We start from the raw sequence: 13,864 nt of genomic DNA, 5'->3' as shown, positions 1-13,864 counted from the left end.
ACTCTAGTCATCCGGAAAGCGGTTTGAAAGACACGCCTCACACAGAGCTTGTATCTCTCTCATACGCGTTGACGGAGTGGACGGGTTTGTGAGATGAATGTTGAAGTTGAGCAAGTTCAGGATGGTGGGGGCTGAAATATGAGGCCCCCGGGAAATGAGAGGAGCCCCGCGTTAGCGCCATCACAAAACATGAAACATCCAATCGTCGCCTCGATGCTGCATGTGAGGATCTGGCCTGGTATAAACAACAACGTAATGCATGCGGCGACGCCTTTGAGCCTGCTCGAGATGAAAGTCAATAGCGCAACGTAGAGTTCATCAAAATCGAGTGATCATTGAGACAGACACTTGTTTTCGCACACTTGCATTGTTGATTATCTATGTAAGGCTACTTTCATCCGAGAGTCGCGATATCACAGTCTTCTCAGGTCATCGCATGCTCGTCCACGCGCCTCTTTCCTTCATTCTCACAGCAAGACCCCTCCCTTCCTTCTTACTACATGTAACACCCCGCTCGCCATACTTCTTCGAGTCTAAAATCACTTGGCCTTACCGTTCTCAAATAATTAGCTCAGAGATTGGATATACCTGCTCCAGGGCTATCTTAAAGGAGTCGCTGGTCGACTGTTCGACCGTCAACCCCGCTGTCAGCCCTGACGTGTTTTAGCCCATATATGTGCGAGCGCCAAACATTATGAATACGGCATCGGGATTCGGGACCTATCCATATCGTTCCACGTTTCCCGCAATCCGGTGAGGAAGCGATATGGCAGGGCCAGATACTTGCCCCTCACGATCACGCCACCGTCTCGCCTGATCTGCTGAAATGTGAGAGAGCGATTGTGATCCTTCGGCACCTTTTCGAGTTCCTTTTTCCTTGGGAACTGATCTTGAAACTCAGCTTGCTTCGAAGCCCATTGCCCGACATCGTTTGAAGTCATACCAGCATTGCGTTCTGCTCGTGCTTTTTGTCTTGTCTCCAGAGGTCCCACATGCCCTCTTTCGTCCAATGCTCCTGAAAACCGCCAAAAGTACATCTCTGCATATTCTTTCCCCACTTGAGGTCCAGGTACAGGAGTCTCAAATCCTCCAATCCATTTACCAGAGCACCATGTGGATCATTTTTTGTGGCAGCAACGACTAGAGCACCTAGTACATTCTTCGAACCCCACAATCCGTGCCGCATCGCAGAGTTCGTGTGCCCGTAGTTTGACCCATGGAAGATGATGCCGCGAGGTTGGAGCCCATCAAGATGGAACGATGAGATAATAACAGTAAGCTTGATCCTCTTGAATCGTCGAAAGTCTTTACGTGAAGATTTGTCCCGATCCAGTTAGTCACCTTCTCCGTTCGGGTCACGCATTGGTTTTCTAATCCCCCGCAAAGGCCATCCAGGAAAAGGGGAAAATGGCGATGGATGGCAATGTAGATGCGAGATTGCTTGACCGTATAGAGTATCTGATGCCTCGGTATGGATCTGTTCGTTCCACAGCAAGATGTTGGGGCCGCTCCGCTGCTTCCGTGGTCCCAATTGCACGAATTGAAGGCGTGGCTTCATTTCGGCAAGGTAGTTCCATCTGTACAGTAGGTCGATGTCGCAACTGGGGCATAGGGTGAGCGAGTATATCTGCATTCGGATCTCGAGAGCCAGCGAGATGAATTAAGATGGCTCTTGAGGCTGGAGAGCTTGTGTACGGAGCTCCTCAGGTGAAGTCTTGGTATGCGAAGTAGGAAAAGAAGATCCCGACGACGAGCCTTTCGACTTCAGATACTTTTCAATCTTAGAGAATATGGTCTATGAATGGGCAGGGAGTAGATCTCTTGATGATGGTCGTCCCCAGCTATTTTGCTTCTGGCGTACTTCACTAGACCCTAAATAAGATGGAGGGTGATATTACGAAAGCTAGGAAGGTTTTCTCATCAGTCTGCCGTAGTAAACACGCCTAGTGTTATCTCGCTAAACGTCCCACGAAAACTACACGCATAAATGAGTTCTAAATAATAATTGGCTAGGTCTTAAGGTTTAGTAATATATAGATAGCGATTTACTATATAGCTTAACTCTAGAAAAACTTTTTTAATATAAAATAGAAGATCTAAAGTCTAAATATAAGAAAATACTAAAAAAATAAGGCGTAGATAAATAGAAAAAGTATAAAAACCTTTTTTTATAATAAGAGAAATAAGAAAAAAAAGAAAAAAAAAGATAAGAATATTATTTATTTAAAACTCTTTTAATATAATAATCTTAATTATTCTATTATAAATATATATTATATTTTTACTAGCCTCTAATTAAACTATAGTAATTAATATTATTCTATTAAATATTCTATAAAAACTATATATATAAATAAGTTTTAAATAATAATTAGTTAGATTTTAAGATTTAATAATATATAGATAGCGATTTACTATATAGCTTAATTTTAAAAAAACTTTTAAAATAAATAATTTATATCTAATAAGAACTTATTAGCTCTAAATTATATAAAAATATTAGAGATAATATAATATAATAAGAATATAGATTAAGTATATTACGATATATAAGTAATATAAGTTAGACTTCTAACGATTAAGTAGTTAAATCTTATTATTAATTAAATTAATATCTTTTATAAAGATAGCGATCTCTTTATAGAAAGAGTATTCTAAATAATAATTTAAATAATTAAGTATATATAGAGTATTATATAGCGTAGCGATAACGTATTATCTTATAAAGATCTTATTCGAATTAAATAAAGATAATAATCTATTAATAGAAAAGCGAGTAAATAAGTTTCGTAGTAAATAAATAAGATAGATATTATTATTTATAGCGGTAATAAATAGCGTAATTCCTCTTCTAAATAAATTTATTTTCGAGAATAATAGTAATAGCTTTATATAGTAGCTATATAGCGTAATTAAATATTTTATAATATACTATTATTTAAAATCGCTATTTTTAAATTTAGTTTAGAACTATATAAATTCGTCTATATAAAGAAATATAATAAATATAAAATAAAAGAAAGTATATAAGATAACTTTTTTAAGAGAAGTTTTATCGAATTAAGTAAGAATATAGAGTAATAAATCTTATATAATTAGACGACGTTCTTTAATATTAATCTTATTATATAATCTATAAATATTAATAATTACTTATTATAATAATAAATAATAGAAGATTTTAAGATTTTTAAATTCTATATTTATATAGACTAAATAAATATCTATAAGATAGATCTTAATAAATTTAATCTAGATATAATAGTTAATTAGATATATTATTTAATCGATAAATAATTAAATAATAGTAAGAAATATAATAATTCTCGATAGGGTATAAAACTCGATATAAAAGATCTTCGCTATTTAATAATTACTTTTTATCTTATTAATTAGACTCTATTAAAGATATCTTATAATATTATAATTTAGAGAAGTCTTCTTATATTATAATTTAAATAAATTATAGTTTAATAATTTCTATATAGATTAAGAGCGCTTAGCTATAAATATAAATTAATAATTTTATTAAATTTAAAATAAGAAAGTAAGTCGACTAAAGTATTTCACTTAATAGAAATTTAAATTATATTATAAATAATATTATATTAAGCGAATAGTATAACTATTTATCTAAGTAATATTATAATTAATCTATATATAGAATTATTATTAATATTTTTAATAACGATATTATTATTATAGTAGAGTATAAGATATAATTAATATAAGTAAGATAGTTATCTATAAATAGCTATAAAAATAATAAATATCTCTTTAAATTAGATATTCTTCTTATAATAGCGAATAGCGAAGTATATATTAAATATATTATTTAATTTAGAATAAGTAATAATATTCTCGAGAATATACTCTCTTATTCTATACTTATTAGAAATATCTATTTATATAAAATAATAACGATATATAACTATATAGCGAAGTAGTTATATCTTATTTTATTTAAATAAAAAGATATCTTATTAGTATAAATTTGCTATAATTATAATAATAATATAATAATATTTTTATTTTTTAAATAGTATAAAGTAGAGTCTTCTTAGAAAGATCTTATTAGAAATTATTATTTTAATAAAAAAGAATAATAGATCTATCGCTAACTTAAGCTCGTTATAAAAAATACTTCGTTTATTTAAAAAGGCTTTTATTAACTTTCTCGCTCTTTTTAACTTATTAAAAGAAAGTCTAATCTTTATCTTCTCGCTATCGAATTAAATTCTTAAAAATTTAATTAGAGTATCTTTTTTATTTTTAATATAATTTATCTTTAAACTATAATTATCGTAAATAATATTAAAGTTATTATTAAATTAAATAATATTATTATTAAGCGAAAAAATAATAAAAAAGTTATTTAGATAATAAAAAATAATAGTTTAGAATAAAATAATAATAAGTATCTAATAAAGAACTTTAATAAATAAATTAAAAATAAAGGATATAATGTATAAGTTGAATAATAAGAATCTATTAATATAATAGAAGCTATTTTAAAAGAAACTTAGTAGCTAAAAATTTGATTCGACTATAGAGATATATCTAAATACGTTAATAAGATCTTATTTAATTATAATTACACTCTCGCTTTAAATAAATAAAATATTAATAATATCGTTTAATATAATATACTCGAATACTTCGTAAATCTTATAAATATAATAATTAATAAATTATAATTATAGAAAAAAAAGGTTATAAATTCTTTTTTAATTATTATTATACTTCGAAATAAGATCTAATAAGAATAAAATAAAGTATTTTAAGAATTCTATATCTAATTATATTAGATAGTTATTATTCTTCTACTTTTAAAGATTTTTAAATAGTATTTTAAATATTATAATAATACTAGAGTAAGATTTATTTAATAATAACTAATTAAGATCTTAATAGTCTATTTTAACGTTGTAGGTAATAATTATAAATAAGATATTAGCGAATATCTAATCGAGGTAATTCTTAAGCTATTTCTTTTAGTCGTTTTTTTTAATAGACTATATCTTTTTAATAGAGACTTATTTAATAAGATAAATATATATAGAAATAACTTAATTATCGATTTAAGATTTTTTAATATTAATTATAATTGAGAGATAAAAGAGAATTTTATATTTAGCGAAGATTTTATTAATATAACTAGTAAAAGAATATAATTAATTATATATATTATATATATATAAATAGCGATAGCCTCGAGAATTATATAATTTATTATAATTAAATCGATTATAGTAGAATAATTAAGAGTTTTAAATATTTTAATAAAAAGATATAGAAGTAGTATTATAATATATCTAAGATAAAATTTAATTTAGATATAAATTATATAATAGATAGACTCTTAATTAAATTAATAAAAGTTATTATTTTAAAATTCAATTTTCTAAGTAATTATTAGATATTTATTATATATAAATATTATTTTAATAAAACTAAATTCTATTATAAACGAAGATCCTATAAAAATAATATATTAATTAGAAAGTATAAATAATTAATAGATTAGAAATATAGTAGCGATAATTTAATAAGACTTTTTAAAAGAATAAAATAATTATTTTATAGATAAAGAAATATATAATTTAGCTATAGACCTCGAAGTATCGAAGTAATTTCTTAAATCTCTTAATCTTCTTATTATCGCTAGCGAGATAATTAATAAAGCTATTAAATAGCTTATTAAAATATTTAATATTAAATATTTTATAATAAATTTATTTAATATATAATAAGTTTATTACTTTAAAATAAAGAAGAAGAAAGACTATTATAAGATTATTATCTTAATATAAAAAAGAGTAATATAATACTATTTTTATTTTAAATAATATTAATATTCTCTACTATAATAAGATTAAAATTAATTATAAAGTTTAAAGAGATATAGATAATAGTTAAGAAGATAAGGCGAATAGAAATAATTAATAGATTAATAATATAGAGACTTAAAATATAAACTAATATATAATAGAGATAGTCGATTAGTAATAAATATAAATTTTATAAATTTTATTCTATATATAAGCGAGCTTATTACGATTTTAAAGTATATTATTTTTATTAATCTATATCTATTTAAATTCTTAATAGACTAATTATAATTAAATAATATAGAGATTATAAATTAAATCTGACGAGATAAATAATTTTATTAAAGAATTTAATTAATAAATAGAAGATATAGCGAGAGTAGATAGAAAAAGAGATTTATTAGAGGATTCTTCTATAGACGATTTTTATAGAGATAATAATTTAATAGCGATAGTCTAATATATAGCTATAGTCTTTATAATAAACTTATAAAAACGTTTAAGGGCTATTAATAATAACTAAATAGTAATAGATAAGAATAATAGATAAGAATAATATATTTTTTAAATAAAAATTACTTTTGTCTAATATTAGGAAAGAAAAAGTGTAAAAACCTCTTCTTACGACGAGAGGAATAAGAATAAGAAGTAAAAAACAGGTGGGAACACCGCCTATTCAAGGCTCTTCCAATATGGCAATCTCGGCTATCCTGCCATAAGTATGTGCTGTGCCCTCACTAGCCCCCAGTCAAGCTGTGGCGATAAATTCGTAGCCTAGGCCCTAGAGCAGAATTAGCAAAAAGTAGCGTTGCCGCGCGCATGTCAACAACCTTAATGGTAAAGTAATTGAGAAGTCGCAAAGACATCTAAGATTCGTGAAATTTCCACCAGTTGGAGACAGACCAAACAAGCGGTTGACAGTGCAATGTCTTCGATCAAGGGATCGAGAGTGGGTCTACCATTACTTGCTGTAGTAGGCTCGGTCTGCTGGGAATGCAAGGAAGCTAAGCAAGATGGAACGAGTTTGAGCCGTTGCAAAGGTTGCAATCGGGCAGTGTAGGTCTCGACAGCTCTATTCAAGAATATCTGTTGGGTTAATTGAGGTGGAGCAGATACTGCAGCTCCAAGTGCCAAAAGCGGAACTGGGCATCAGAACATAGCACGCTCTGCAAAGCACTCAGGCGTCTAAACGCTGGGCCGAAGGCATCCGGAAAGCTTCCGTGGGATGAGTTCAAGACTCTACAGGTATGAGAGGATCTGATTACAATATAAAGCTGTCAGTCGCTGACGGGAGACTGGTCCAGATATTGCGTTATTCTATGATCGTCGAGTTGGACGAGAACGGCTGCCAAAAGCCAGAAGCCATCAATCACGCAAGAGCCGTGCAGTAAGTCTCAAATATATATAATTCAAGACTTCGAAGAAGGCACTCATGAGTTGAACTCAGTTATCAGCCCAAGTGTGAGAATTGCCTACGAACACCCTTTGACAATGTCGCTTCTGAAACTTTCCGCCTGACGCCTTGCGATGATTGCAAACTTGCGTTCTTCTGTTCGCCAAAGTGCCGCGCTGAGGGTCTTGAACAGCATCAGCAGAAGCAATGTTCCAGCTTGGAAGACGCCGGCGCATGTGAACTCATCACGATGGACCATATTAAGGAGACGGGAGAGGCCATGATTCAACTGCCAAGCGAAAACCCGCGTCACACATATCCCTTTCCTTGTGGCCGGGACGTACACACTAGTAGGGGTCAAATGTAGGGGTATGGATTGGTCAGATCGACGTTGCCGCGCTCATGAGTAAGCAAAGTCTTAAGCCGCAGTGAACCGCGATCATTGGACAAATGATAATCCCTACATTTGACCCCTGCTAGCGTGTATGTCCCGGCCACAAGGAAAGGGATAAACCTCTCCATACAGCCCAAAGCTGGAAGGACTACTTTAAAGACGTATCAAATAGCCTATTCGCGAGGTATATCACCAAAGAATTCTCTCCTGCCGATGACGACAACGCGTGCTTGCAAGCATGTCGCTTCCTCAAGGTAGCCGTGGATTCTTCGAGCCTTATACTCACCATCCTAGCGGGCCTCGAGTCGGAAATCCCCGGTCTTGCTTCCCGCACCAAGCTTACGATCCATATTATAGGCGCTGACGATCAAGAGATCCGCCGTGCAAGGATGCCGGAAGATCTGTATCACCTGCTCCCGAAACTCCAACATTTGGTAGTCGGCTATGTTGGACCAGATGTTGGCTCCGCGCATGGAAATACTACAAAGCTTTTGGAGTTCGAATGCTGTCCCAAGTGCCAGAGCATGGGTCGATCTCCCCGGCAAGCATTCCTGGCGGATGATCTCTATCATGATTTCGCCGAATCAGACCTGTTTGCCAAGTACCCTCCAGACTTAATCATCGCACCGAATTCCGGCCACGCCGAATCACAAGTCCAGAGATGGCAGCCCACCTTGCAGTGTATACTCGAGCTCGGAGTTCCAGCCGTTTTTACAACTTACAACAAAAAGGAAGCGGTGGACGAAGAGCAAAGTTTCGATAAAATGGGCGCGCATTTTTCGAGGAGACTGGCTGAGAATCCCTGGCGCGGGGTTCTCCCGAAGTTCGACATGTTCATGGAGCGGTATGATGTGTTTTACTTCAACTACTACTGGTATATCGTTAAAGGCAGGACGGATATTTAAAGTGAACCTCCAGATTGTAGCAGGTGGTGTAAACTAAATGTGAAGTATTCGAATGTTGCCGTTAGTGTTCTCATTCTCACGCATCACATATACACAGGGCACATAGGTATGAGGTATCAAGTGGTTGGGCCGTCCCCGACGCCGGGATAACAGCTGAATAGAGGCCTGAACAGACGTATTCGTACCGCAGCGCCGAGAAAACTCCCATGCCTATGGCATAGACCTGGAGTGAAATAGTAGCTAGCTATGTACAGGTGTGGGTGGGTGGGACAAAAAGTATGCAATGGCTCTGAAAGAGACGAAATCGAATGAAGAGCCATTGACAGGTGCAAAACAGGTGGATATGTAGCTCGTAATGAACAGGTGTCTCCTACCCCTGACCGGGTACCCTTACAGGGTACCTGAAACAGCGGCTATATCATGAAACCCACTAACCCCCAGTCCCACTGTGGCGATAAAAAGCACTTAGCGAGGAACGAGCAACGTGTGAGGGTTCGGATACTAGTGCAATAACATGGAATCTGATAGCAACGCAGTGGGGAAGGTGAAGCCGAGACCCTAGGACACGCGCCAGTGCGCGTGACAGACACGTCATCAACAAGGACTTTGGCACCAACAATACTTGGATACAGTCAGCGCATTCAGCGCAGCTCCGGAATGACCAGATCAAAGGCCAGCGCCGCGTCCTCTCGGGAACCGAGCGAAGCTGCAGATCTCAACTTCCCATCTTCCCAAGTCTCGGTCGAGGAAGTATCCATCGTCAGCTCTTTCGACGTGGGTTATGATAGCGATGCAAATCCTAATACTCTCAAGCGCTCACTTGAGGACTGTTTAGACAACATTCAAACTACGGGCACCTTTGCTACGTCTGGGCTGTTGCCAGATGCTACATCACCAGGCTTAAAAATTCACAATGTAGGCTCGGTTGGAGCCCCCCTTGCAGAAACCCAAGCGAAAGCCATTGAAAATGTATGCCACCAAGCACCATTTGGGCAAGGTCGGTCCGGTCTCCTTTCGAAGTGGCCTACTACTCATGCTCGGTACGTCGCTCAATATTTACCCCAAGACAGTACATGTTCTAGAGTTCGAGGAGGTCGTTACTGCTTTTTCTGTCGCGTTCGCCACCAGTATCTTGCGTGGAGACCCGGAACGGGCCCACTCAGTTGACGACGCATTTGACGTCTTTTTCGAATTTTTCATTGCTTTCTTCCGAAGTTCTCAGCTGAATGTCGGAGCGCGGCAGAACGAGGGAGGTCCGAAACTGATACGTCAGCAAGCCCTGTGCAGTGTCTCATGAACGCAGGCGACCCAACCATTTTGCTCGTCCAGCTTGACAGACGAGATCTTGATGTCGAGGTACTGAAGGTGATCCGAAAGTGGGAGGCTGAAGCTGGAACGCTTCATATTGTCGCCTTCGAAACCTTCTTCCTTCCTCATCTCGGGGCTCTGACCGCAACTGGACCGTGGACCTCAGAACGGGTGACTCGATATGGGAAGCTCTTCCGTACAGCGCTCACAATGTGCGCAATGCGCTTCGTGCAGATCGAACCACAGGCCGGTAATTGGACAAGGAGCCCTCGAGGCTGCGGTTGCTCGCTTTGTTGTCAACTTGATGACTTCTTGGTCGACGTTTCGCAGCAGTCCATGAGGTTTCCAGTCAGCCGCGGCAGAAGGCAACATCTGCATCAGAGATTAGCATGCACAGAAATCAAGCATGTGACCGATCGACGGGGCGTAGAAACTCTCGTGGTGACAAAGCCCAGCACACCTTCGCTGGCGAAAGCATGAGCAGTGGCAACAGAGGCTCTCGAAGGCCGAAGAGCAGATCAAGAAACTCGACCAGGAAATTCCAAAGCAAATTTCAGGTGATGACTCTATGTTTCCTACCGGGCTCCGGACCACGAGAAGAGGCGACCAAGGGCTGCCTTCGGCGCCCGCGGCCGTAACACGTCAGGGGCCGGAGATAATAGACTCGAACTGACAAGATGAAGACAAGCGTCAAGAACTCTTGGCACAGGTCGGCAAGGCTCTGAGATTCTCATACTTAGCATACTCCGTATCTTTGTTTCTCCATGCATTTTGAAGAGAAGGCATCCTGAGAAGGAGAGCTGTGGGGATTCCCGGGGAGATTGTTTGGGAGAAGATGAATTGCGTGTTTCGCGCTTGAGGAAGATAGGCTAAGCTTGGGTGACGAAGAGGGAGCTCATCATAGGATGGTAAATCTTCAACTTGGGCGTCGGGTCAAGAGGAGGAGCACTCGAGCCCATAGTACTCATACCGACCATACTCAAGTTCACAGGACGTGAAACCCACGCTTGTTACTAGCGACAGCGATCGTTCCAACACTCGGTGAGGCTCACGCACGTTTCGGGAAGCGGATGCTAGATTTGGTGTCAGGACGGCTTTGAGCGTGAACCATGGACCTAGAACTCCGTCTTATGTCGTCGCGATCAACGCAGGTAAAATCAAGGGAGCCTCGTGTGATCTAAGCGCAAGCAAACACTAACGCAAGAGCCCCGGTCTTTTCCTACCGATTGTACTCCTTCGTCGTGTCCAGTTGCCCTCTCGCCTGTCGCATTCATGCGAATCGGGTTTACTGCACTTGGTTCAGCATGCATCATCTCACGGGAAGCCATCGACCCTAAAAACTATACCTCCGCAGGGATCCAAGGATGAGGCATCATGTCGCCCCTCTCACCCTCATCTTCACCACCGCCCTCTTTACCACTCCCATAAACATCCCCCTCATCGCGCGGCCTGGCCCCTCGCCCTAAAAGCACGTACTGGGGGCAATCCGCCGTCAGCGGAATGTCCGTATATCTAGGCAGCCCGTGAACGCGATTCGTCAGCTCCTTAAAACGAATGTACACCTCTCTTGTGTCCTCTCTCTCGAGCTGTGCGGGAAGACCCCGCTTGCCGGGGGGGGGGAGTTCGTAGCTACACAGGTCTTCTTCTATGCTGTGCACGAATACCTGCGCCATCAGCCTTCTTGAACGCTTTTTCGTGCGGGCTCCGCGCGGCGAGGATCCGGGGATGTCGACCGCGGGGGCGATGGGGTGGTACAGCCTCGATAAGTGCGCCGTGGTGCATTTCTGGTCGAAGTACGCGAGTCGGCGGGCTTGGCTGTCGGTGGTGTCGTCGTCGTATGACATCAAGAATAGATCGAGGAAGTCACGTCGCGATGTCAGCTGCGAGCAGATGAGGCGCGCTTTTGCGAAGAAGCGGTTCTGGAAGCTCGAGCGGTCGCTGCGGTATTTGCTCATTAGGCGCTTTGAGATTGAGGAGGAGGAGGAAGAGGATGAGCGGATGAGGAGGGGCGATGTTTTGTGGTGGAGAGCGTCGCCTTTGGTGGCGTGGTCGTTGAGGAAGAGCACTTTCATCCCTTGCTGGCAGTCTGTTGCCCGCTGGTCGAAGGCTGGGCGGGGTGGAGATGAAGGGTTGGGCGCGGAAGGGCGCGTGCTGGTGATGCGTGATGTGGGGGACGCTTTGGACTGGGAACATTACTGCTGTCTGGCGGGAAAGCCTCCGGGGTCTAGCAGACGCCTTCGATTGGTGGTAAGACTTGAGGTGCGTACGGCTTTGACAGTAGAATGGCCGCGGTCATAGTTGCTCGACATAGGCTCTCGCATGCCGGAGTGTGAGTGACTCTGCAGGGTGAGCTCTTGCGTAGCGTGTAGTTGAAGGCTCGGGGATCGAGAAGACGTCTCTCGTCGAAACGAGGGCGTTTTGCGGATTCGCTAGTTTCGGTCTCAGCTTCACCTCGGTCGCGAGACCTGCTGGTGGATTGCGGTGCAGATGCGCGAATTCTGGTCTCAGCGCGGGTGGGTTCGCGTGGTTTTGAAGTGGCTTGGTGTGAGAGTTTATCGAATTCCGTCTCTTGATCGTGTGATTCTATTGTGGAATACTGCGAGAACTGGCCGGGTTCCAGATCGGCGTCAATTTGATCGTAAGATCTTTTTGAGATTTACGCCGCGCTCATAGTTGTTGTTGCCTCGGGATGCAAACTTGAGGGGACTGCGAACAGCATGAGTAAATTGTGGACGGTCATGAGATCCTGCACTAAATCGCTGTTGTTGTTGTTGTCGCGTGAAGATACATGTGATTGCCGTGGCAGGAAGGCGAAGCCTGGTGTGTGCTGGCGATGGGTGCGCATGACTTGAGAGACAACGGCGATGATTATATGCCTGGATATAATTGAAGTGGACAGAGAGGCGGTCGAGTTGATGCAGTGGAAACAGTATGCGAAGAGGAAGAGTGGTGTCTCGAGAACACTAGCTGTATGTTTGCCTGGGCAATGTCCGGGGCCCCAAGCACAGCCATTCTCACGCATTCAGGCAGCCCCTTAGTCGTTGACGCCGTGGTCGCCTGAAGAGACAGGCTTGTGATTGCTGTCTTTCGCAGTCACTAAGGTCCGCCTGGATCTCGTCATCAATCCTGCTCGACAATAGCAGTGGCTTGTATTCCTACTGGATGTTCATGCGAGAAGGTGGCTAGCAAATGCCCACAATCCAAGGAGAACCCGTTTGAACATTAGCGTTTTCGACATGACAGGCTAAAGCCCCGAGATAATTGGGTACTAGTGGCTTCGATCTTCGTGGACGTGCTGGCGAGCAGCCTATAGAGTTCTTTCAAGGTCGAGGTTGAGGACTTCTTCTTCTGACTGAAGCCGCCGTTCAAACTCGGGAGGGACATATCTGGCGCGAAAGTGAAAATGATCGTTCTTACGGATCTTCTATCCACCATAACAAAATTTCCGGTAGTAGCCTAATAGCTAATTCTGAGCATAGTGTAATTAAAGATTATCTAGCCCAAGTAAAGACCTTGGTACTAGCGGGATAGTTAGTAATATGATCAATGGACATCTTCCAAAGCATGCCCGGGTCAGCCATCACATAGTCTAGGACTGCCAGCTTCTTCCGCGATATAGGTAGGCTAGATGCACGAGGACCAGAGAAGGCATCATGATGTAGACAAACGATATGAGATTCTGCTCCGCTTCAAAAAAGAGGACCCAAACAGCCGCCAGGGCGACCCAGGAAGCCTGCAGATCCCAGTTCGACGAGATCTCGAAGCGCGAGAGTACAACCATTATTGCCATCTTGAATCCGGGTTATAAAGGTAAAGAGAGTTTAAGATCTCTGTTCATCTGGTTTACGAGCAACAGAATGTACTCCGCTCTATGTTCGGCTTTAAAGGCCCGATATTCCATTGTGAAACTAGACCGATGGGCCGACAAAGCGTTCATCTCGGAAGTAGACATACATGGACATCATTTAGAAGCAATCCAAAACTCATACTGTTGCGATGGCAGCTTTTAGCCTAATAATACGAAGCAGAGCAT

At 39.7% G+C, this 13,864-nt stretch overlaps 3 protein-coding genes across 3 annotated transcripts; all 3 read left to right on the top strand.

The window, feature by feature from the left end:
* Nucleotides 1-7,150: 7,150 nt before the first annotated feature.
* Nucleotides 7,151-8,523, top strand: HO133_002838 (uncharacterized protein; the record flags this gene model as incomplete). The annotated part of the gene is made up of 2 exons (XM_037293763.1): nucleotides 7,151-7,218; nucleotides 7,758-8,523. The coding sequence occupies 2 exons, from the start codon at nucleotides 7,151-7,153 to the stop codon at nucleotides 8,521-8,523; spliced, it is 834 nt and encodes a 277-aa protein (XP_037149841.1).
* Nucleotides 8,524-8,806: 283 nt separating this feature from the next.
* On the top strand, nucleotides 8,807-10,311 carry HO133_002837 (uncharacterized protein; the record flags this gene model as incomplete). Its single annotated transcript, XM_037293762.1, has 3 exons — nucleotides 8,807-8,868; nucleotides 9,060-9,520; nucleotides 9,746-10,311. 3 exons carry the CDS (start codon nucleotides 8,807-8,809, stop codon nucleotides 10,309-10,311), a joined length of 1,089 nt encoding a protein of 362 aa, XP_037149840.1.
* A 1,263-nt stretch (nucleotides 10,312-11,574) lies between these two features.
* HO133_002836 (uncharacterized protein) lies at nucleotides 11,575-12,129 on the top strand (the record flags this gene model as incomplete). The annotated part of the gene is made up of 1 exon (XM_037293761.1): nucleotides 11,575-12,129. One exon carries the CDS (start codon nucleotides 11,575-11,577, stop codon nucleotides 12,127-12,129), a length of 555 nt encoding a protein of 184 aa, XP_037149839.1.
* Between the last annotated feature and the right edge of the window lie 1,735 nt (nucleotides 12,130-13,864).

Source organism: Letharia lupina (assembly GCF_014066315.1).
Source record: "Letharia lupina isolate WasteWater1 chromosome Unknown contig_16, whole genome shotgun sequence".
In the NCBI taxonomy this organism is placed as follows: domain Eukaryota; kingdom Fungi; phylum Ascomycota; class Lecanoromycetes; order Lecanorales; family Parmeliaceae; genus Letharia; species Letharia lupina.
Note: the sequence above shows the minus strand (reverse complement) of the source record. Positions and strands in the feature narration are given on the sequence as shown.